Source organism: Anomaloglossus baeobatrachus, chromosome 2 (genome assembly GCF_048569485.1).
Source record: "Anomaloglossus baeobatrachus isolate aAnoBae1 chromosome 2, aAnoBae1.hap1, whole genome shotgun sequence".
NCBI classification, from domain to species: domain Eukaryota; kingdom Metazoa; phylum Chordata; class Amphibia; order Anura; family Aromobatidae; genus Anomaloglossus; species Anomaloglossus baeobatrachus.
The window spans coordinates 287,747,273-287,772,136 of record NC_134354.1 but is presented as its reverse complement, the minus strand read 5'-3'; the positions used below and the strand labels follow the sequence as shown (position 1 = coordinate 287,772,136).

The window sequence follows — 24,864 nt, the reverse complement described above, 5'->3', positions numbered from 1 at the left end:
CCATGTTAATCAGTAGATAAACAGTTTGCAGACTCAAAGGTCAGAGAACGTGAGTGACGGTGAGGAAGAAACTTATTTATGTCTTACTAATTCTTACACAGAAATTTTTAGCAACATTACATTCTCTTCATTTGCAATGGGTCGTGTAATAATTCTTCTACACATCTCCCTCTTGATTCAAGGTAAGAAAATGTTAATAAATTGAATGAACAATAGTAAATATATTAGAATGTATGAATGGCTAATGTGTGTAATTAAAGTGATAGTTAACATGTCAAAATTATGGACACAGCAAACAGTGACGTAATAAGAGGAGATCGGTTATTCACGTATACCAGTAGAGAAATTATCAATTTGATATATGAATGGGTTTTCTTACTAATAATATTTATTACCAAAGAATTATATCACTGAGACCCCAAATACTCACTAGTCACATAAGTCTGGTAGTGGTGAGGAGTTGTGTGACGTGGTCCTCATTCCAGCTCTCTCATAACCTTGTTTGAAACCATCAACACCTCTACTGCAGATCCATGCGATAATTCCTCTTCTCCGGTACTCATGATTAGGAAACAAGGATTTGAGGACCCATACAAGTGATAATGAAGATGCCCCAGAAAATCAAGAAAATCATCTCCTAACAATCCAGCAATTAGTACCTGTCTTTCAAATCAGGTGCAGATAAAGGCAAAGACCCAGAACAAGAACTGTATATGGACCCTTTACAGTCCAATAGTTCATCACAATGCATTTCTTTATGTGACCATGACAGAAGCTGCTTGTAGCTTTGGAGATGGATTTGGACTCCCTTACCTTTTCGGCCCAATGGTATATCTGCCTCTGTTCCAGATAAATGATACATGTTAATAGTGGGAAGTATTTTAATTAATGATGAGCGAGCATACTCTGCATTGCTTGGTACTCAATCAATTATATTGGGTTCTTGAGCACTATTCTTGAGTGCCCACCCCTGAGCCCACCCCACATGTTTTGCGGCTGTTTCTCTGCCAATCAAGTTAGTGCCATAGCCCTATTGGCTACTGGCACAACTGTGATTGGCCGGCCGCATTGTATCATTGGGTCTTATATGAGACCTGGGGGTGCTATATGATACCTGGGGGTATGATGCATGGCAGATCCACTATTTCTGATACCCAGAAAAGCTGTCTACTTTACCATGGCTAGTTATAAAAAAATGGAGGAACCCAACACTTTTTTTTATTAATTTTTTTTACAGTTGTTTAATTTTTCACTTCCCACTAGCAACCTGGGAGTCAAAGATGCGTCTGCCTCCAGGAACCTTCCCCATGCTGTTCCCATTCCATTTCAGCGATTTTCCCCATAGACTTATATTATACTCGTTGCTCGAATTGAGCCTTTAATGAATATCAAGAGGCTTAGAAATGGAAAAATATAGACTGAAACTGCCTTTAGCACTAATCATAGATCTGTTTTTCAGTCTTGATTACTTCCCTCATTTGTAAACATAAAAGTGAATTATCTTGTTTACAATATTGACTATATAAAATTCAATGTTTATTAGATTGATTTGAGATGTACATTAATATGACTATCATTAGATGACCCAATAAGTGGTCCCAGAACTGTATTTCATTGTGAACCTACCTAGTGACAGGATTGGATCAATTTGTTTTAGGCTATGTGCCCACGCTGCGGAAAATGCACAGATTTTGCCGCGGATTTCTCGCGGAAAAGCCGTGGATTTTCCGAAAATCTGCTGCAGCGGCACTTCCAAGCCATTTCAATGGCATTTTAGAAATGCTGTGTCCATGCTGCGGATTTTTCCGCGGCGGATTTGCCGCGGATTTTGATCCGGAAAAATCTGCAGCATGTCAATTATTGTTGCGGATTTTGATCCGGATTTTGGCTATAGAATGGGGGAAAAAAAAAAAAATCCGCATCAAAATCGGCGGCAATTCCACGGTAAATCCGCGGCAAAAAAAAGGTGCGGATTTGCCGCGAAAGTCGCGGATTTTCATGCAGAAAAATCCGCAGCAACATTCTACCGTGGACTCATAGCCTTAGGGTTTTTGACATTGCAATTTACTGAACAGCATATATACATTTCCATTATACAGGTATTCTAGGAGCATCATTTTTTGCAGAAGAAGCTACAAATCAGTTTTTAAGGCTCAAAAGACAAGCATTCTCCAGACATTTTTGGGAACCTGCACCCACAGAAAGCTCATGGACATCTACAATTACAAACCAGGTATTTTGTGTCAGTGTGCGATTAATTGTTGGTATTTTTTTTCTTATAATGATTTAAAAGACGTGAAAATTGAGATGAATTCATTATGCCTGAAATTAAATTTACACTTTCATTTCTGATAATGTGCCATTTTTATGCCAAAGGTTTATACAGAGTAATACATTTGACAAACTTCTATCTAACTGCACAGCAGCTCTTGGGTGGCTTATGTTTAGGAGCACTTAGGTGCATCTAAAGGCCACGTTTCACTAAGCGACATCGCTAGCGACATCGCTGCTGAGTCACATTTTTTGTGACGCAACAGCGATCTTGCTAGCGATGTCGCTGTGTGTGACATCCAGCAACGACCTGGCCCCTGCTGTGAGGTAGCTGGTCATTGCTGAATGTCCTGGACCATTTTTTGGTCGTTGCTCTCCCACTGTGAAGCACACATCGCTGTGTTTGACAGCGAGAGAGCAACGATCTGAATGTGCAGGGAGCAGGGAGCCGGCTTCTGCGGACGCTGGTAACCAAGGTACACATCGGGTAACCAAGCAAAGCGCTTTGCTTGGTTACCCAGTATTTACCTTGGTTACCAGCGTTTGCAGCTTCTAGAAGCTGGATCCCTGCTCCCTGCACACGTAGCCAAGGTACACATCGGGTAAGTATAAGCAAAGCGCTTTGCTTAGTAACCCGATGTGTACTATGGTTACCAAGCACATCGTCGTTACACAAGTCGCTGGTGGCTGGTGGCTGATCTCTGATCGCTGTGGAGATCTGCCTGATTGACAGCTCACCTGTGACCATGTAGCGACGATCCAGAGATCCCTGCCAGATCAGATCGCTGGTGGGATCGCTGGAGCGTCGCTATGTGTGACAGTACCTTTACAGTCCTTGACAAAAGTTCTGTTGCTTATCCATGTAAGGCCCCTTTCACACGTCAGTGATTCTGGTACGTTTGTGCTTTCTTTTAAACGTACCAGAATCACTGACATACGCAGACCCATTATAATCAATGGGTCTGCTCACACATCAGTGATGTATCACTGACCATGTCTCCGTGCAGCGTTCACGCGTGTCCGTGATTGCCGCACGGAGACATGTCCATTTTTTTCTGGCATCACTGATGTCCCACGGACCACACAGTGGTGTGATCCGTGAAACACGTGCCAGAAAAAAACGTGCTTTTAAAATAAAAATCATTTTTACTCACCCGGCTTCAGCGGCGCTCTCTGCAGCCCGTGCAGCCTGCTGCTTCTGAGCCGGCTCATTACTGTCGCGCATATTCATGATGCACGACACAGCCGACCCGGAAGCAGCTGCTGCGGGGGTCAGCACCGGCCGGATGCTGCACCTCGGGAGCGATCAGCACCATGGAGAGCGGGAGCGCGCACAGGTGAGTTGATTTCTAAGTGCAATCCCGGCCACGGAGAACGGAGCCCGGATTGCACTTAGACAACCCACGTGTGCCGTGATTCACGGCACACGGAGGGACATGTGCGTGTTTTACACGCCAGTGAAAAACGTCAGTGTTTTTCACTGACGTGTGAAACGGGCCTTATGTAAATAAAAGCTTATAATCTGATTTTAAATTCATCCATTGGTGTCATAAATTACTCTTTTGAAAGCTGAAACCCTCCCGAATTTGGTTTAGGTTATGAAAATAAAGTTGCTGCAAAGCTGAACTATTGATCATTTTATCAGCACAGACAGGTTAGATTTTGGCAAGACAAAAGTTTTGTCGCCCACAGAAAGTAATGTGAAATTCAAACAAATAATTAACTTCTAATACGGAGATATGTTGCATAACATTGGTGAATGACGTTGTGGTGCTATTTGAGCCTGATGTAATATTTTGTGTGACTTCCATGAGCTTAAAGTACTGCAGTTCAACAATGATTCATACAATTTATTCATGAAGTCATCGAATAGCAAAGAATTCAGTCTTACATGCCTCCCAGAGTTGATCTAGATTCTTTGGTTTTGTCTTCCAAGCTTCCTCTTTCATCCTACCCCAAACATGCTCAATGATGTTCATGTCTGGTGACTGGGCTGGCTAGTCCTTGAGCACCTTGATCTTCTTTATCAAGAGGAACTTTGTTGAAGAGATGGATGTATGAGATGGAGCACCATCCTGCTGCAGAATTTGACCCCTTTTATGATTGGGAATGTAAGAGGTAGCTGATACGTCTTGATATTTTAGGCTATTGCTATTGCCTTCCACTTTGCAAATGTTTCGCACACCGCAGACCATGATCTTTCCACCACCAAACTTAACTGTTTTCTGGATCTATATGGGCTCCAGTAGGTCTCCTGCAGTCTTTGGGATTGCTGTAGTGTAATTCAACTGAAGATTCATCAGAGAAATCCACTTTCTGCCACTTTTCCAGCATCCATATGTTTAGCAGGCTGTGGGACTTGGCAAATGCCACATGGTTTTTTAATTGCCTTTTGTTTAGTGCTGGCTTCTGGGCACTGATTCGACCATGGAGGCCATTTCGAGACAGAATCCTACAAACTGTTCTAGTTGACACAGGGACTTTTAGAGACCAGGCCCTTTGGACCTCTGCTGCAGTGGAAGAGGGGCTGGCTGTGGATTTTCTAACCAACAAATATTCCTCCTGAGAAATTGTCTTGCGAGATATGCCAGACCTGGGCTTGTCAAAAACATCTCCAGTCTCTTAAAATCTTTTTTTAATTTTTTTGTATTTGACGCTGAGACACATTTAAGGGTACAGCCACCTCTGCAGTTGATCTGGTCTTCAGCCACTTGATAATCAAGGCTTTGGTCGCAGGGTGGATTTTTGGCATTTTGTCAGAGGTCAAGTTGCAGTTCAAGTGAAGGTCTGGGGTGCTGGGTTTCTTTTCATACACACCCACTAATTAACTGATCATTTAGTGAGCACAGGTGAGGATGTAAACTAGGATTGGGTGCATTATATGACAAGGCGACAAAACTTTTGTCTTGCCAAAATCTGACCTTTCTGTGCTCATTAAATTATCAATATTTCAGCTTTGCAGCAACTTTATTTTCATAACCGAAACCAAATTTGGGAGGGTTTCAGCTTTCAAAAGAGTAATTTATGAAACCAATGGATGAATTTAAAGTCAGGTTACAAGCTTTTATTTACATAACATGGATAAGCGACAGAACGTTTGTCAAGGACTGTACACCATGCTTCAGTTGTTGTACCGGACAGGTGAAGGTGCAGGTCCAGAGGCCAGATCACAATGTTTCATGTAACAGGAGGATCTGACCCTGGATCAGTACCTGAGAATAAATGGGGAAAAAGATGGATGGCAACTGATGCATTTTTGCATCAGCTGTAATCCAACTAAGATGCAACAGGTTTAAAAAAATTATCCTGATATAATGGATATAGTGTTGTGGTAAATTCCTATGTGGCTCAATTGTGCTAAATGATCCCTATCCACTGTGATACCGTGTTTTCACGAAAAACGTCAGGGGCTTATATTCTTTTCTGCTTTGAAAAATGCACTGGGGTTTGTTTTCAAGAAGTCTCTTCAATTTGTCTGCTGTATTAGTGCACGAGAATTGCCCACAAACCTTATTATCTCTCCTGAGTTGACAATGACAGCTGCATAAAAATACACATTGTAACTCTCAGATCAGGAGTGCTGCTGTCGTTGATTGCAGTGAGTAGGCACCAGTTAATTAAGTGAATAAATATTCACCCTATTTCTCACCCACAATCCCGCTCACCACGCTTAGGGTATGTGCGCACGTTGCTTTTTACCTGCTTTTTACCTGCTTTTTTGCTGCTTTTTCTTCTGCGCTGTTTAATGCCAAAATGGATGTGTTCTTCTATTCAAGCAAAGTCTATGGGAATTTGGGTTTCTTGTTCACACTATGTTGTTCAAAATGCTGCCTTTTTGTGGCAGAACTTTGGTCAAAAACTCAGCTTTGCAGTGCAAAACCCAAATGGCAAAAACAATTGACATGTTGCTTCTTTGAAAAGCTGAGTTTTTGACCAAAGTTCTGCCACAAAAAGGCAGCATTTTGAACAACATAGTGTGAACAAGAAACCCAAATTCCCATAGACTTTGCTTGAATAGAAGAACACATCCATTTTGGCATTAAACAGCGCAGAAGAAAAAGCAGCAAAAAAGCAGGTAAAAAGCAACGTGCGCACATACCCTAAACCCTGCATGGGCACTGACACTTTATGCCTACTGCACTGTTTCGGTGTACCAAGATCAAATCACAATCATAGGTGACTCTCTTGATCTGAGAGTGACAGCTGCATGGACATACACATTGTCACTCTCATATCAGAGTGCCACCGATGATTGTGGTGAGCAAGTGCATGGCTAATTAAGTTAATGAATATTCAGCCTCCACTCCCATAATTACGTCCACCTCTCTGACTCCTGCAAGGTCATCCACACAGTTGAGAGTAACAGCATGTATATCTATGTAGCTGTTACACTCAGCTATGGAAGGTTGCGGATTATTGCATTGCAATTCTCAGGCTGGCAGTACCAGTAATACAGCAGGTATAGAGTGTGGGTGCTTGTGCAGGACTCAGAGTGGTGGGTGGGATTATGTGAGAGGAGGCTGAATATTCATTCAGTCATGTGGTTTCTCTCCACAATCATTGGCAGCACTCCTGATCTGAGAGTGACAGCGTGTATTTCTACGAATCTGTCACTCTCAGCTCAGGAGAGTCGCCAATCCTCAGGCAGCAATACAGTACAGCAGTCACAGAGTGTCAGGTCCAGAGGGGTGGACGGGATTCCGGTTGGCAAAGAGGGTAAATATCCATTTTCTTAATTAGCCAGGGCATAGAGCAACATCAGCATTACATAAAAGTTACATACCCTGGAATAGGGTTGCACAACCCTATTTCAAGATACTGCTAGTTTGAGTATGCAAGTAAGGCTTAATTTTAGAGTAGGACTGATATTTTAAGCCTAATCATTAAAGGCCGAAAAATCCCGCTGTGGCTTCTTATTGAGGTTGGGCTTATATTTGGAGTAGGGCTTATTTTCGGGAAACAGGGTAACTATAATTACACACGATTGCATATGCTGAATGTAAATTAGTTAGCTATTAGCCTCCCCAAGGCTATATGCAATAATGGGTAGTGATAGTTATCATGGAGGATAGGAATTTCTCAGCACAATTGTGGTCTGCGACCACATAGGACTTTACCGCTAACTTGCATTATTACCTGGTACCTACTGAATTCTCTGCTAGTATGTATTTGGTACACTGAGCTTCCCCCATTTGTTGCATAATGTGTTTTTAATATTGTAGTGCAACTATTTACTATTAAAAGACATAACAAAAGTTATATTTTACTTTTGGGTCTTTAGTTAGGGGCAGATACCTGCTTTTGGCAATGTGTGATTTTAACCTTCTAGAGAAGTCAATCCATTATTCAAGTGAGAAGGAAACAGAGCAAGGTCTTGATGCAATAAAATTAGTAAATCTGCTACAATATCTGAGATATACTGCTATTGAATATACTATATTTTCAGTTACTCTAACAATCCATTACATTTATCCAGAATTATCACAAATAAACCTTGTGGAAACTGACATGTATTTCCATGATTTTCAACAATTTGTTTTGCCGTTTCCAAGATAGTAGAAATTAAAAATTACTTTAATTTTACAATTTAGTTTATAAAACACAATGTTTGCATTATTCATTTGTCTATAAAACCATAATTATAGGGTAACCAAATTAAAATAACATTTGATTTCACATCATTTTCAGAATACTGGTTAAAGGGGTTGTCCACTATACAGACCACCTCTTCTCAATCAATGTTTCAGCTTTTAAAAAAATTAAACATGTTTAACTCCGGAGTTGGCGCTGTTCAACTGATAGGCACTATCTCTCCCAGGATCATGTACCAGTGTGACGTCACGTGATCCCTGAGAGTAATCAGCGGCCGCTTCATTCTTTTATATTTTGTATTGTCTTAAGGCCATGTTACACGCGTCGATTTATTGGGTGATATGTCGTCGGGGTCACAGATTCCATGACGCACATCCGGCATCATTTGCAACGTCGTTGCGTGTGACACCTACGAGCGACTCTGAACGATGGCAAATAGGATGAAAATCGTGGATTGTTGACACGTCGTTCATATTGCTCCGTTTGACACCCTGCCAATATTGAACAACAACCTTGTTTTTCACAATTTAATAATTTAGGAACAATACTATTGTAGTACTGACTTTTTCTTTATCTATAATTGATTTGAAGGTGAGTGAAACATGGCGTTCACTGGCAAATTCAGTAGAATATTACCTCAATCTGAGGTCAGAGGACTCATCATACTCTTCTGGGATTGGGTAAGAATTGCTGAAATATTTACTTATTCTATTTTATCTTTATCAAAGGGTGAATGTGTGGTATGGGACAGACTAGAAAGACAGAACAGATGTGGCTGCAGGTATTCGTAGAGAAGCACAGTGCCATCTCCTCCAGCAGAATGTGCAGGACTGTGGTGTTAGAAGCTTCTCACCAACACCATAAACATACAGCAAAGGGCGATTCTTGCATAATCTAATATAAAAAAAAAGATTAGCTAGTCTTTAATACTTAAAATTGAGCTTTGTTCACCTTTCCTCCATCAGGCTTCTCTACATACAATCGGGGCCGGATTATAGGCGGGGCAGGCGGGGCTGGAGCCCAGGGGCCCCCACCAAAAGAGCTTCTAAGGGGGCCCCCACCATACTTAGCACTAGGCACCTGTCAGCATTTTTTTTTTCACACCCTCTCCCCCTCCGTAAAGACAGTCTAATAAATCAGCTGTGTTTTCGGGGGGGGGGGGGGGGGGGTGGCACCGCTATTTATTTGCATCTGCGTCTTTAAGACGCAAAAACAAACTGCGGGCACAGGACGCTGATTGATCTCGGAAGTACCAGCGGCCGCTTGAACTTCCGGGGTCAGAGGTGTGCTAATGCTCCCTGCTATGTGCTGCGGCCGTACCTAGAAGCAGGGGCACGGTGTAGTGGGCCGCTGTCTGCTGTCCCCGCTGCACTCCTTACATGCCAGGCACACTAGCAGGAGCAGGAGGCAGCGAGCTGTGCCGGCTCTGCTGTGTGCCGGCTCTGCTGTGTGCCGGCTCTGCTGTGTGCCGGCTCTGCTGTGTGCCGGCATGTACACTGCAGAGGAGCGCAGCAGAGCCGATGACCGCAGCTTCCTGTTTCCGTTCCTATTCAAATGTATTTGCATCTTTCAGACGTAAATACATTTGAACAGCGCGCCGGGACTGGGCCCCGCCCCCGACGTGCAGCAACGTGATGAGATCAGCACCTTGCTGACATCATCACAGTGCTGCCGGCGCCACACTGGGGACATGAGGAAGCGAGCGCTCCATGAAGGAGCTGAAGAGACAGGTGTAATTAATGGGGATGAGTGAGGAGGGGCAGAGGACACAACGGGGAACATTTGTGAAGGAACACAGCTCTGTGACAGGCAGAGGAGGAGCACTGTATTCCGAGGGAGGGGGGGAGGGAGGCAGGAGTGTGTAGGGATGGAGCAGTGTAATTTGTGTGTGTAGGGGGTGATGAGGGCTGTATTGTGTGTGGGGGAGGGGTAATGGAGGGTGCATTGTATTGTGTGTGTGTGTGTGTGTGTGTGTGTGTAGGGGGAGGGGTAATGGGGGGTGTATTGTGTGTGTGTGTGTGTGTGGAGGGGTAATGGGGGGTGCATTGTATTGTGTGTGGGGAGGGGTAATGGGGGGTGCATTGTATTGTGTGTGTGTGTGTGTGTGTAGGGGTAATGGGGGTGCATTGTATTGTGTGTGTGTGTGTGTGTGTGTGTGTGTAGGGGTAATGGGGGGTGCATTGTATTGTGTGTGTGTAGGGGTAATGGGGGGTGCATTGTATTGTGTGTGTGGGGGGGGTAATGGGGGGTGCATTGTATTATGTGTGTCTGTGTAGGGGTAATGGGGGGTGCATTGTATTGTGTGTGTGTGTGCGTGTAGTGGTAATGGGGGGTGTATTGTGTGTGTGTGTGTAGGGGTAATGGGGGTTGTATTGTGTGTAGGGGTAATGGGGGGTGCATTGTATTGTGTGTGCGTGTGTGTGTAGGGGTAATGGGGGGTGCATTGTGTGTGCGTGTGTGTGTAGGGGTAATGGGGGGTGCATTGTATTGTGTGTGCGTGTGTGTGTAGGGGTAATGAGGGGTGCATTGTATTGTGTGTGTGTGTGTGTGTGTGTGTGTGTGGGGGGGGTGATGGGGGGTGCATTGTAGTGTGTGTGTGTGTCAGAGCTGTGTGTGTAAGAAGCAGTACTGTGTGTGTATATATGAATTAGAGCAGTCTGTGCGCCCCCCCCCCCGAACTATATGGGTTCCCCAGAGCGCTATGTCACCCATCGCAGTGATGAGTACACCACCAGAGCTGTTTGCCACTCCAGTAACGTCTATGCCCCCTGCCCCTCCTGTAATGTATATATCGTAGCCCCCAGCCCCTCCTGTGATGTATATACAGCAGTGCTGTCAGTGTGCAGTCATGTGTGTTAGTGACAGCCATCGTGAAACACAGCCACATGTCCTGAAGGAGCTGGACGGAAACAAGCGGGAGAGGTGAGTGAGGCTGCTGGCGATTTCCCCATATTAATACCTGTAAAGGCTCATGCACACGTAACTGCTGAATATTCTGCAGCGATTTGACAGCACATGTGCGCGTCAAATCGCTGCAGAAACACTGCATAATGGATGTAGTTATTCTGTACATCCGATTTCATGCGCTCTGGCTGCTGCCCCCACCATAGACAGAGCGGGAGCTGCATCCATAGCGCACGGAATAATTGACATGCTCATTTTATGAACGCACGGATTTGGGTCAACATTTTAGCACCCAAATCGCTGCGTTCATAAAAGCAATGGGTGCACGTATCATGCACAATATACATAGATTGTATAGGGGACGCAGGATGCATGCATTTACACTGCAGTGCTATACGCAGCGTAAATGCATGTAATTACGCAACGTGCGCACGAGCCCTAATGCGTCTGTGTCTGCATGTATGTCAGTGTATATGACTGTGCATATATTTGTCTGTTTATATGTATTTTTCTGAATTTGTCTTCAAATATGTATATACGCATGCCTGTATGTGTATGTGCGTGTCTGTGTGTGGATGGGGTCCACTGAGACTCTTTCACCCGGAGGCCACAAAAACCTGGAGCCGGCCCGGGCTGCCTTAACATTGGGATCAATAAAAAATATGTGACAAAAGCGGGCTTTACACGCTACAATATATCTAACGATGTCTCGGTGGGGTCACGTCGTAAGTGACGCACATCCGGCATCGTTAGTGATATTGTAGTGTGTGACAGCTACGTGCGACCCTGATTGTGCGTTAAAACGTTGATTGCATACACGTCGTTCATTTTCTAAAAATTGAACGTCTCTTTGTTCATCGTTCTTGAGGCAGCACACATCGCTCCATGTGACACCCCGGGAATGATGAACACAGCTTACCTGCGTCCCGCCGGCAATGCGGAAGGAAGGAGGTGGGCGGGATGTTTACGTCCCGCTCATCTCCGCCCCTCCGCTTCTATTGGCCGGCCGCTGTGTGACGTCCCTTTCACTTCAGGAAGTGGATGTTCGCCGCCCACAGCGAGGTCATTTGGAAGGTAAGTACGTGTGACGGGGGTTAATCGTTTGTGCGACACGGGCAACAAATTGCCTGTTCCGCACATACGATGGGGGCGTGTGCGATCGCATACGAGATCGAAATGTGTAAAGCAGCCCTAACTCTACTTTCTGTGTGTAAGTGGACAGCTGTGATTTATCCTGGACTGTATCTGTATTGTAGTGCTGTAAATCTGAATGTGGCAGAACAGGATAAGATAAATGTTCATTGGATTTATATCTAAATGCTACGGTTCGTGCTCTACTGTTATGGCTAAAAATGTTAACGTTATGGGGCCCCCACCAGATTTTCTGCCCAGGGGCCCCCACCAACCTTAATCTGGCCCTGCATACAATAGATCCTGGTGCGGATGCCATGAAAGCATCTTAACTATATACTGCTTGTGTGATAAACCTCCCACTAAAACCATCAATATACAGAACAGGGCAAGGAGGGATATTAGGGTTTTTAGCATTAGCATATTCACTGCCCATCCTACCAACAGGCAATAAACATTAGATTGGTATGTGTCTGAACCTCAATAACCCTGTTGACAAGCTAAAGGGATGCAGTTTTGAACCATTGACAGTGGCAATGAAATATGCTACAGATCTCTAGCTCAATCACAATTGTGGAATTTTGCAGATAACAAACCAAGGTGAGGCCGTGCGTTATAATTAAATAGTCAAACTTATCAGTAATAATAATTAAATAATTAATAATTAAAGTTTAATAATTAAACTTATCAGTATAATTTTTCTTCAAGCTAGTAATATGGGTTAATAAGTATTATTTGTATATGTTTAGCATTCATGCATATATCTCTTTTTGTCTGTATTCTGTTCAGTTTTTTCTCAACATAGGACCAATTTGTATATCCTTTGTCAGGTGAGAGTGTATGGAGAAGGCTTAGGAATTGAGCCCACTCCAAACTGGCAGTAGTTGGCTGTGTTAGGCTATGTGCGCAAGCTGCGTTTTTTGACGCTGCGTTTTTGTGTGGTTTTGGCCGCTAAAAACGCACAAAAATGCATAAAAACGCACCCGCGGCAAAAACGCACCGGTAAAAACGCATGTGTTTTGGTGCGTTTTTGGCTGTGTTTTGCTGCGTTTTTGATCTTTGCGTTTTTCTGCATTTTTCCAATGCATTGCATGGGGGAAAAAACATAGAAAAACGCAGGAAAGAATTGACATGTCCATTTTTTTAAGTTACAAAACGCAGCTTAAAAAAAATTGTGTGCGGACAGAAAAAATGAAAACTCATAGACTTTGCTGGGGAGTCATGCCATGCAGTTTTGAGCCCAAAAACGCACAAAAACACACTCGAAAAACGCGCAAAAACGCAGCGAAAAACGCACTGTGCGCACATAGCCTTATGCAACTAGCACCTGACAGTAAAACAATAACAAGAGCTAGTTCTGACATAGATTGACAGCTAACAGCTAGCCATTGTGACATGGATTTCCAACAGCTAGCCACTGTGACATGTATTTCCAACAGCTAGCCATTGTGACATGCATTTTCAACAGCTAGTCATTGTGACATAGATTTTCAAATTAAATAACTTCATAGTCTCATCAGGTCTAAGCATCTTAGCTCTATTTAAAATGTTTGCAATTTATATTGTGAAATCTAGTGACAGATCTGCTTTAAAGGGATCCTGACAGCTGATATATTATGCCCAATACATTGTGACCAAGCCGCAAGGTAGATTAGATAGACAGGCGGCTTCTCGCCGCCCGCTGACAGTGATTGACAAGTCTCAGCCTATGTTTAAGCATAACTACAAAACACATACAGCATCACTCTAGAATGCTAACAATGAATAAGGGAACTCTGATATTGCATTACTGCTATAGGAATATGTATTTTCAGCTAGCACCTGTTCACACCTGTTGGATTTTCGGGTCAGTCTTTTCGATATATTTGTAGTGCATTTCTTTCTGATTGAGCACTCCGTCCTGTAACCAGGCTGTGTTCATTCCTGTTACGCCACCACCGGAGTCCGCTCCATCGACTTCTACTCCGATCGCCAGGCAAAGCCGTGTTCCTGGATTGGGCTGGTGATGGGAGAGGAGTCGATGCCAGCGGCGCCGGTGGGCGCAGTCTCTGCTCATCCACTGGTCTGGGTTTCCTGGGGATCTGTACTGCCACTGGCTGACTGTAGGTGGTGGGTGTCTCCCAGCTGATGTACCATCATTCAGCTACAGCCTATGGGAAGACACCACACCCTTTTTAATGCCCCTCCTGTCTGCTGACCTCTGCCATAGATAGTTCTGAAAATTCTGGCTCCTGTTTCGTCCTGTTCTGTGATTTCGTGTGCTGATTACCGCTTTTTTCCTGACTACCCTCCTGCCTGCTGTTTTTGTACCTCACTGCCCGATCTGGTTTTGACCTCTGCTTGTTTCTGATTACGTCCTTGCATGCCTATTCTGTCCCTGTTCCGCAATTCCTGGTTTGACCCTGCCTGACGACTACTCTCTCAGACTGCAGCCTTCCACAGGTAGTGATCTCCAGGGCCCTGTGTAATTCCAAATCCCTGTATAGGGGTTAAAGGGTTTCAGGGTTCTGGGGTACCTGCTTGGTGAGTGGCTTCCCTCTCACCTGTCCATTACAGCCCGTCTGAGTCTGTGGATCCAGGCAGGCGTTACAATTCCCCTTTAAGCTGAAGCCTAGATGCCCAGACATGTAGGTTTTTAACCCAGATAAGGCTATGTGCGCACTAGAAAATGGACTTTTCTTAAGAAAAATCTGCACTCTTTGGCAGAATACCACACCCACGACAAAAAACGCGGGGGAAAACGCACCCGCATTTTTGCCACAGTTTGCCGCATTATTGCCGCGGTTTGCTGTGGTTTTGCCTTGGTTTTTCCGCAAGTTGGTCCCTGAGTTTTTTTTACCATTATCTATAGCAAAAACCACAGGCACCTGCAGAGAAGAAGTGACATGCTCATTCTTTTTGCTGCAGAAATTCTGCGGCAAAACCTGTAGGGGAAAAAAACACAGTGTGCGCACACCATTTTTTTTCTTACCATAGGTTTTGCTAGGGAATGACTGCAGAAAGGTTCTGAACATTTTCTGCAGCAATCCATGCAGCAAAACCGAGTCAAATCCGCGGCAAAAATCGCAGACTGCGCACAGGGCCTAAGGCAGTTAAGTTAGCGGCCCAGTATACAAGAGATCACCTTGTCATTGGTTACCAGGCTCAAATGCATTGACCAATACATAAGCTAAATATCTCTTTTTTTCAAATATTCCTATAGCAGCATTGTTAGCATTTTAGAGTGCAGCTGTATGCATCTTGTAGATATATTGTGTTTTAAGCTAGCACCTGTTCACACCTGTTGGATGTGCGGGTCAGTCTTTTTGATATATTTGTATGTTTATGTATAGGCAGATACTTATCAATCCAGGGCAGTGGGTGGGGTGAAGCCGTTGGTGACCCGCCTGTTCGACTAGTGTGCTATGTGACTCGCTCCCCGGCCGGTTACAAAGTATGTTTTTTTTCTGAAACACTGCAGTGCTTCAGTGTCAAACACACCAGGCAGAGTTAATACTGCTAATGCCTGATACATACTACCTACCGATTGGGCAGCATGCATCAGCTATCAGGTTCCCCTTGAGATATAGATCATTATATATATATATATATATATATATATATATATATATATATATATATAGATGTATATATATATATATAGATGTGTATATATGTATATACTGTATATATATACTGTATACTGTATAGCTATATATATATATATATATATATATATATATATATATATATATGAAGTCTGCCCCGGAAACAATTGTAAACGTTTATATTATTGTATTATTTTGAGCACATAATAAAATGACAGCCCCTAATACATATTGTCATGACTGTGCTAATAATGAGTTAAACAAAAAAAGTATATTTAGCAGATTAGTTTCAGATATAACTTTAGTTATTAATGAAAAGTCTGGTGTTTAAAATACTTCATATGCCATTTTAATTATTTGCCTTGTTGGAAAATATAAATAATTTACGAGATTATCAGTTCCTATGAGCTAAGTGCATAAAATATGTAGATGCTATTTAATTTTTCTTTAGAACTTCCACATACAGTTTCACTTTGATTCAAAGTAGTCGCCACACTCAGCAATGATAAATAAGGAATTTTAAATCCACAATTAATATATGAAGTTTAAGTAAAATTCAATGCCACAAAACAGATGTTCACAATTTTTCAGATTTAACTTATTACATATTTCTAATATCTGCAGATGACCTTAATTAGCTTTTTGCGCCAATGCTAAGAGCAGAATACATTTTTCTTCACAATATAAGCAGTCCACAAGATATTTCAATGCTGTAATGTATTTGTGTCATCCACTTCTTGCATGTAAATTCCTCACCCATTTGCAATCCGTATTCTAGAGAATGCTAAAGCAGCTGCTCATTTCTGAATATAAATGAATAGAACTAGTAGAAAACGTTCACTTACATTTGAAACCTGCCATTTGTTGAGACATGATAGACATTTTATAATGTACCATAAAAATATGATATATTAAATTTAGCAAACAAAGCCCACAAATAAACACAATCGGGCAGATTTATTAATAATATCTAATTCTTATACAGTGCTAACGTAGAACTAAAATGCCAGTTTAGCATAGTGGCTTATCGGGTTTGCTAAGGGTATGTGCACACGTTGCTTTTTTTTCCGCGCGGAAAAAAACGCACCCTCTGGCAGAGGGGAGAATTGTAAACAATGCTTTTTGAGAAACAACGCATCGAAAACGCATGCATTTTTCATGCGTTTTTCATGCGTTTTTCATGCGTTTTTCATGCGTTTTTTTAGGTGCGTTTTTTAAGACTTGTCAGTGATAATAAAGTTGGTTGAACACAGACCTTTGGAAAAAAAAACCTGTGATGTCATTTCCTTCTCCACATTCTGTTTGGATAAATGGGAGGGCTTGGAATGGAAGGAGCACCATTTGAATTTTGGAAAAGTTGAAATAAACTTCGCGCACCAAGCCCCTTAGGTACCTATACGTCAGAAAACCCCCACAAGTGACCCCATTTTGGAATCTGCACCCATCAAGGATTTTATTCAGGAATATATTAAGCATTTTGAATCCACAGCTACTTCACCCAAAATGTTGCTGTAGCAACAATATTCTCACTTTTAGGCCCGTTTCACACGTCAGTGAAAACACTGACGTTTTTCACTGGCGTGTAAAACACGCACATGTCCCTCCGTGTGCCGTGAATCACGGCACACGTGGGTTGTCTAAGTGCAATCCGGGCTCCGTTCTCCGTGGCCCGTGATTGCACTTAGAGATTAACTCACCTGCGCCCGCTCCCGCTCTCCATGGTGCTGATCGCTCCCGCGGTGCAGCATCCGGCCGGCGCTGACCCCCGCAGCAGCTGGTTCCGGGTTGGCTGTGTCGTGCATCATGAATATGCGCGACAATAATGAGCCGGCACAGAAGGAACAGGGAGGACGGGCTGCAGAGGACATCGCTGGAGCCGGGTGAGTTAAAATGTTTTTTATTTTAAAAGCACGTTTTTTTCTGGCACGTGTTTCACGGATCACACCACTGCGTGGTCCGTGGGACATCAGTGATGCCAGAAAAAAATGGACATGTCTCCGTGCGGCAATCACGCACACGCGGGTACGCCGCATGGAGACACGTGCAGTGAAAAATCACTGATGTGTGAGCAGACCCATTCATTATAATGGGTCTGCGTATGTCAGTGATTCTGGTACGTTTAAAAAAAAGCACAAACGTCCCAGAATCACTGACGTGTGAAAGGGGCCTAAGGCTATGTGGCCATGATCCAGCGACACGGCGTCTAGTACACAGTGTCAGCCTTCCTGCAGCTGCCCATGCCCACGATTTGGGTTCAGGCTGCTGTGGAGCTCTATACTACCTGCAGAGAACACTCGTCTCCGCAGCATAAATTGACATGCTGAGGCTCGGGAAGCCACGCTACCGGTCAGTTTATGCTGCGGAGAAAAGAAGCACAGTGGGCATGGGATCTCCAAAAATCCTTCCACTGTGCTTCTACTGCACAACGCAGCGTTATGGACGCAGGGAAAACACTCAGCGCCCATAACGCTGCAAACCCTGATTGTGGACACACAGCCTAAAAAGCGTCAATGGATGAAGGGATGTCAAATATATAGAACGTCCTACCCCCGCCAGCATATTCTAAGCTGGCACCTTTAGTACCTTTCATGTGGCACTAAAGGGTGCCTAGCTTAGTATTTATCCAATAAAAAAAAAAAAAAAAAAAAATGAAAAAAATGGCGTGGGGTCCCCCCTATTTTTGATAGCCAGTCAGGGTAAAGCAGACAGCTGTAGCCTGCAAACCACAGCTGGCAGCTTCATCTTGGCTGGTGATCAATTTGGAGGGCTCCCCAAGTTTTTTTTTTTATTTATAAATAAAGAATAAAAAAAAAAATAACATGGGGTCCCCCCAAATTAGATCACCAGCCAAGGTGAAGCTGACAGCTGGGGTCTGGTATTCTCAGGGTGGGAAGAGCCATGGTTATTGGACTCTTCCCAGCCTAAAAATAGCAGGCCGCAGCCGCCCCAGAAGTGGCGCATCCATTAGATGCGCCAATCCTGGCGCTTCGCCCCAACTCATCCCGCGCCCTGGTGCGTTGGCTAACGGGGTAATAAATGGGGTTGATACCAGATGTGTAATGTCACCTGGCATCAAGCCCAGCAATTAGTGATGTCACGGCGTCTATCAGACACCCGACATAACTAATTGACAGTAAACAAAAGCAAAAAAAGACAACAAAAAATGTTTTATTAGAAAAAACACTCCCCAAATCATTCCCTTGTTCTCCAATTTAATAAAAAAAAATGGGTCCGCAGAGATCCATATGGATGTCCCACGTCGCCTCTGGACCTTCTAGAATATGGGGGCACGTTCAGGAAACATATCCCCCATTTTCTAGGAGGGCAGACCCTCCATTTGAGGAGAGTGGGTGCAAAAATCTGCACCCACTCTCCCCGGGTCACAGCTGCAGAGTGCGAGCAGCCAGCACAGCTCACACTGAACACTGTGCTGGCTGTCAGCTGCTCTGCTCATGTGACCGGCCGGCGCCTGCTGTGAAGGAGGAGGAGGGGGCCGCGGGGGATCAGCGCTGCGACCGGACAGGTATGTATGACACCGGGGGGAATAGGGGGTGAACGGGCAGGGCCTGGGGAACAGTTTTCTGTCGCATGTGTTATTGCACATGCGACAGAAATCATAGGAGCAGGGCGGCCGGTGCGCTACTGTGCGCGCGGCCATGTTGGATTTTCGGGAGGGGGGTCGGGGGTCGGGGCGGGCACTTTGGCGACACCGGGGGCTTTGCCAGGAAGTGAGGTCAACAGGAAGCCTCTTGACCTCACTTCCAGGTAAATGCCTGCGTTCTGGCGTGCCGACAAAGGCCGCGGACCGCAACAAAAAAGCAGGTCCATGCGTTGTGGCTGCGTTCTGACCCCACATCATTGATTTCAATGGGGGAGAGAACGCAGCCACAACGCACAAAAGAAGTGACATGCTGCTTTTCTTTCCGCACCGATTTTTGGCATCCAAAACGCTGCGGAAAGAAACGCAGCATGTGCACTGATTTTTCAGCTTTCCCATACACTTTGCTGGGAAAGCTGAACGCATGCAATTTGCCACTGAAACGCTGCGGTTCAAAACGCAGCGTTTCCGCGGTAAAAAACGCATCGTGTGCACACAGCCTAAGTCTGGTGTATTTTCTGAGTATTGTTGGCTTACTTTGTGGCAGAATTTTGGGGCATTTTTTGCTTAGTATTGCAGGCTAGCTCACAACCATTATCTACTAAAAACACCCATTCCTTTTCAGTGAGGTAATTTCCCTTGTCAGTGGAAGCACATAAAGTGTGTATAAAACCCTAAAGATCATCATCAATGAAAGTTGAGTGGCAAAAGCAAAAAGGTAACAGACAGGACGCAGACAACATCAGTGAAAGAATAAAGAAGGCAATTAGAGCAGACAATGAACATTACCAAATAATATGTATAGAGATAAAAAATGAACAGGCAAGACCAGGAAGGCATACCTATAGATCACAGAGATGCAAGGAAATTTTCACCCAAGAATGGGAATGTTGAAAGACGTCAATGGGAACAAGCTAACTGAGCCATGATAGATCAAGTGAAGATGGAAAGAATACACGCAGCACCTTTCCAATAACGACTCAGTGATATGGGAAGAAACTGAGACTGAAATCAAAGCATCGCATACATCTTGAAAGATGAAGTCGTTGCTGCGATAAAGTTTTTGTCAAAAAACAAAGCACCTGAATGTGACAATATTCTAATTGAGCTAATAACTTCTTCTGAAGCAGCAGTTCATGTCAGCACACACTTGTGTCAACAGATAAGGAAAACTGGTAAATGGCCAACGACTGAACAAAATCGGTGTTTATTCCTATTATGAAGAAGGAAAGGGAAATGCAACTGATTGTGGAAATTATCGGACTGTTTTGCTCATACCTCATAGTTTTCGACCACATATGGTGTATTAGTGAACTCAAGAAATTGCACAGCAAATTATGTAATCCAGTTTCTCGGGGCACCTTTGTGAAAATGAAAAATTTGGGGTTAAAGCAACATTTTTGTAGTAAAATGTATACTTTCATTTTCTCAGTTCAAAGTTATAAAAATCTATGAAGCACCTGGTGGTTCAAAGTGCTCACCAAACATCTAGATACATTCTTTGAGGGGTCTAGTCTCTAAAATGGGGTCACTTGTGGGGGGTTCCACTGTCTAGGCACATCTCCAAACATGACATGGCATCCACTAACAATCCCAGCCAATTTTGGTTTCAAAAAGTCAAAGCACACTCTTTCCCTTCAAAGCCCTGCTGTGCGCCCAAAAGTAGTTTTGAAAATGGCTAATTGGGCACAATTTGGCCATTTTCACTTAGAGATGTACTCATATTTGTTGCCAGTGGTTTAGAAATTAATGGCTGTGTTGAGCTGTTTTTAGGGCACACCAAATTTACACTGTTATACAAGCTGTACACTGACTACATTACTGACTACAAAAGTGTTATTTCTTCATGTTGTACCATGAAAAGGTATAATAAAAGATTTACAAAATGTGAAGGGTGTACTCACTTTTGGATATACTGTATATATGATTGGCCAGTCCTGGTATTACTTACCCATAGGTTAGTGTTGTACTGCATCAATACATTTGTCAGTTCCTGCAGCTTGGTTACACATGGGTACCACAAACTTTTTTTAACACATTGAGGTCTCATTCTGACACCATTGATTTTTCTAGTCCATAAAAACACGGACCAATTTTCATCATTGTTTCAAATCTGATTTTATAAGTGTTTGGTCTGTGTGTCCATAGTTCCATAGATTATAAAGGGTATGTGTCCCATACATGAATAGAACACATGTATGAAATTCAGTCGTCTGAATGAAACGTTAGGAAGTTGAATTGTGGATTTCTTAAAATAAAGCCGACAAGATTTATGTAGTCTTCATTAACCTTTCATTATGTTCTTTCTTATAGGAAGCACATCAAATCTTATGTCGATGAGCTCTGGCCATGGGAATCCAATCATTAGAATGACATATACATGGAAAATGGTTCTGCTTATAACAACACATGTAAATGTAACCAATTGGTTTGTTATTTGCTAATAAATCTTATCTTTTTAATAAATTTGTAGTGATATCATGGAGACAATTGTATGTAATTTCCTATATATTATACTATACACAGTGGGGAAATTTTATTAAGCTAAATTCTGGAATGAGTTCTGTTAAAAAAAAACCTGTCATACACACAGGGAAAAACTCTTTAGGTATAAGTTAATGGAGTTGTCCATTATTTAAAGGGAAGCAATCACCAGGATCATTGTATATATGCTAAAGCCAGTGCTATACTGGCACTATCAGGCAAATTATCTACATACCATTAGTGGTCAGCTTGGATGTTTAGGCTTTAAAATCCAAGAAAGTAATGTTTAAAAAAATCAGCAGCTGCTTGAGTGGCCGTTGCAATGGAGCAGATAATATATTCATAGTTATCCCCTCCCTCTGTTAGAATTAGCATAAGTTTTATGCAAACGATTCACTTTGTTGCAGGACCTGTGTGAGGTTCATAACCATGTGACCTGGTATACAGCTTTGTTGGCTGAGGTCTTGCCCCTTCTGGTTGACGTGCCCACGGGGTCCCTGAGGGGTTTTGGGTTTGCTAGTTACCGGGCCGGTTTGGGGATGTCACAGTGGCCTGGTCCAGTTCCATGACCCTGTCGGTGTCAATAAAGATGGAGGGGTTATTTACAAGGGAGTAGGATGAAGTTTGTCTTCGTGATGCCACCTGTGGTGTGCAGATATGATGGGAGCTACCACTGCGAGATGTCTTTTTCTCTCTCTGGGGTAGATGGTAACGCAGCTCAGATGGTCCAGCTCTCCACAGGCACATGTCACGCTCCCCGGGTCCCCTGCGCTGCTCCCCGGCTCACCTGCCTCGCTCCCCGGTTCCTCGGTCCGGTCACCGCCGCTCCCCGCTCTCCAGCATCCATTGCCGGCGCGTCCCCGACGTCCTGGTCCCCGCTCCCGGCGCCCGTCGGCTTCTCAGCCCCAGCCCGGCTCTGCTGCTTCCTCCTCTCAGCTTCCTGCTCTGGCTTCTGGCACTCGGGCCGCGCGCATGCGCATTAGGGCGCGCGCGCGGTCATTGACCCTTTCTTAAAGGGCCAGCGTCCATTAACAGGAAATGAAGCACACAGGTACAGGGTATAAAGGGGTTTAATGTCCAAGTGGGCGGGGCCTGATCTTCGTGTTTCTCAAGCTAGGAGTCAGGTCTCCTTGTGTTCTCGTGAGATACTCACCTCTCTCTCTTCTAGAGCCGATCCTGCCTCGCCATCCGGTCCTGCCGAATCCCGAAACCCGAACGCTGTCCATCTGCCATCTTGACAGTCCGTACCATCTCGGATCCCTGCGGTGACCCGTCATCTCGCTCCAAAGGTTCCGGACTCCGCCTGACACCATCTCGGCTTCCGAACCTGAGCTCCGTCACCCGGACTACCTTCAGTGACTCCGTGGTCCCAGGGACTTCTCCATTTGTGCACGGACTGCTCTGCTACTTGTAGTGCTCCAGCTACCGGACCCCTTACCATCATCAAGGAGTTCGGCCCAGTGGATCCACCTCCTGGGTCTGCCCGTCCACCTGGCCCTGACAGTAAGATCAGGCCATGGATCCCGCTGAAGCACTAGCAGCCGTACAGGAGGAACTCACACGTCAGCGTGAGACTCAGACCCGCATGCTGCAATTCATGTCTTCTGTGGACGCCCGCCTGAACACGCTACAAGCGTCAGTTACGTCTGCAACGTCCCGGGCTTCCACTAGACAATCCACGGCTCCAGCTCCCGTGGCGACTTCTTCGGACGCTTCCAGACTTCGTTTGGCCTCACCACCCCGGTACGCCGGAGACCCCAAGACCTGCAGGGGATTTATAAACCAATGCTCCCTCCATTTCACGCAGCTGCCGCATTTGTTTGCCTCCGACCAAGCCAAGGTCGCCTTCATCATGTCCCATCTAGAGGGTGAGGCACTGGCGTGGATGAACCCCTTGTGGGAGAAGGGGGATCCTGTGACCACGAACATCCAGGAGTTCCTGCAGGCATTCCGTGGCACCTTTGAAGAGCCCGGACGCGCCTCCGCGTCTGCCTCATCTCTTCTCCGGTTACGTCAGGAGACTCTGACGGTTGGTCAATACGCAATCCGTTTTCGCACCTTGGCTTCGGAACTCGGGTGGAACAACGAGGCTCTAACCGCCGCCTTCTGGGAAGGACTCTCGGGTCGAATCAAAGATGAGCTGGCGGGTCGTGACGTACCGACCACCCTGGATGCCCTGATTACCCTAGCGACTTGAGTGGACATTCGCTTTCAGGAGCGATCCAAAGAGGTGTCCCGTGAGAGACGTCCCGTACGGCATTCCTCTCCTCCGCAGAAGCCTGCCGTACTTCCGTCAACGGCATCTGGTGCCTCCGTCCACGAGCCCATGCAGATCGACCGTGTGCGGCAATCTGAACAACGTCGAGCAGAGCGGCTCGCCAAGGGCCTCTGCTTCTACTGCGGAGAGGGCACACACCTGCTACGCTCCTGTCCAGAGAGGCCGGGAAACTTCAAAGCCTAGGGTTGGTAGGAGAGGCCACCCTAGGTGCTGGGACTCTCTCAGACCCGGTTACGTGGACTGTGCAAGTGACAACGGGAGAGACGCGGTTCACGGCTGAGGCGTACCTCGATTCCGGGGCAGCAGGCAATTTCATCCAGCAGGCCACGGTGGACAAGTACCAGGTGCCTGTTACTCCACTAGACAAGCCCCTAGTGATTGCCTCTGTGGATGGGAGACCCCTCTCTGACACCATCTCCTGGATCACCAGGCCGGTCGAACTGCGTATCGGTGCCCTGCACACCGAGAACATCGCTCTCTACGTCCTCCCACACATGTCCCATCAAATCCTGCTGGGACTTCCCTGGTTACGGACACACGAACCATCAGTCAGCTGGGGCACTGGTGAAATCACCCGATGGGGTTCTTCGTGCCATGAGAAATGTCTGAAGACCATACAACCCATCCGACGACCTCCGGTTCCAGAGAACCTACCGGGACTGCCCTCGGCCTATTGGTCCTTCGCAGACGTCTTTGATAAAAAAGAATCTGAGGTACTTCCGCCACATCATCCTTACGATTGTGCCATCGACCTGCTCCCAGGAACAACACCACCTCGAGGACGGATATATCCATTGTCTCCAGCCGAAACAAGGGCCATGTCCACGTACATCACAGAGAGCCTGGCAAGGGGATTCATTCGGAGATCCTCCTCTCCTGCTGGAGCAGGCTTCTTCTTCATGAAGAAGAAAGAGGGCGACCTACGCCCATGTATAGACTACCGGGGATTGATCCAAATCACCGTAAAGAACAAGTACCCTCTGCCGCTCATCCCCGAATTGTTTCACCGGCTTAGAGGA

General features: G+C 45.0%; 1 protein-coding gene across 1 annotated transcript; it reads left to right on the top strand.

The window, feature by feature from the left end:
* On the top strand, positions 1-21,562 carry C2H3orf85 (chromosome 2 C3orf85 homolog). Its single transcript, XM_075333826.1, has 4 exons — positions 1-182; positions 2,100-2,233; positions 8,455-8,543; positions 21,397-21,562. Exons 1-4 carry the CDS (start codon positions 137-139, stop codon positions 21,449-21,451), a joined length of 324 nt encoding a protein of 107 aa, XP_075189941.1. The 5' UTR covers positions 1-136; the 3' UTR covers positions 21,452-21,562.
* Positions 21,563-24,864: the final 3,302 nt, after the last annotated feature.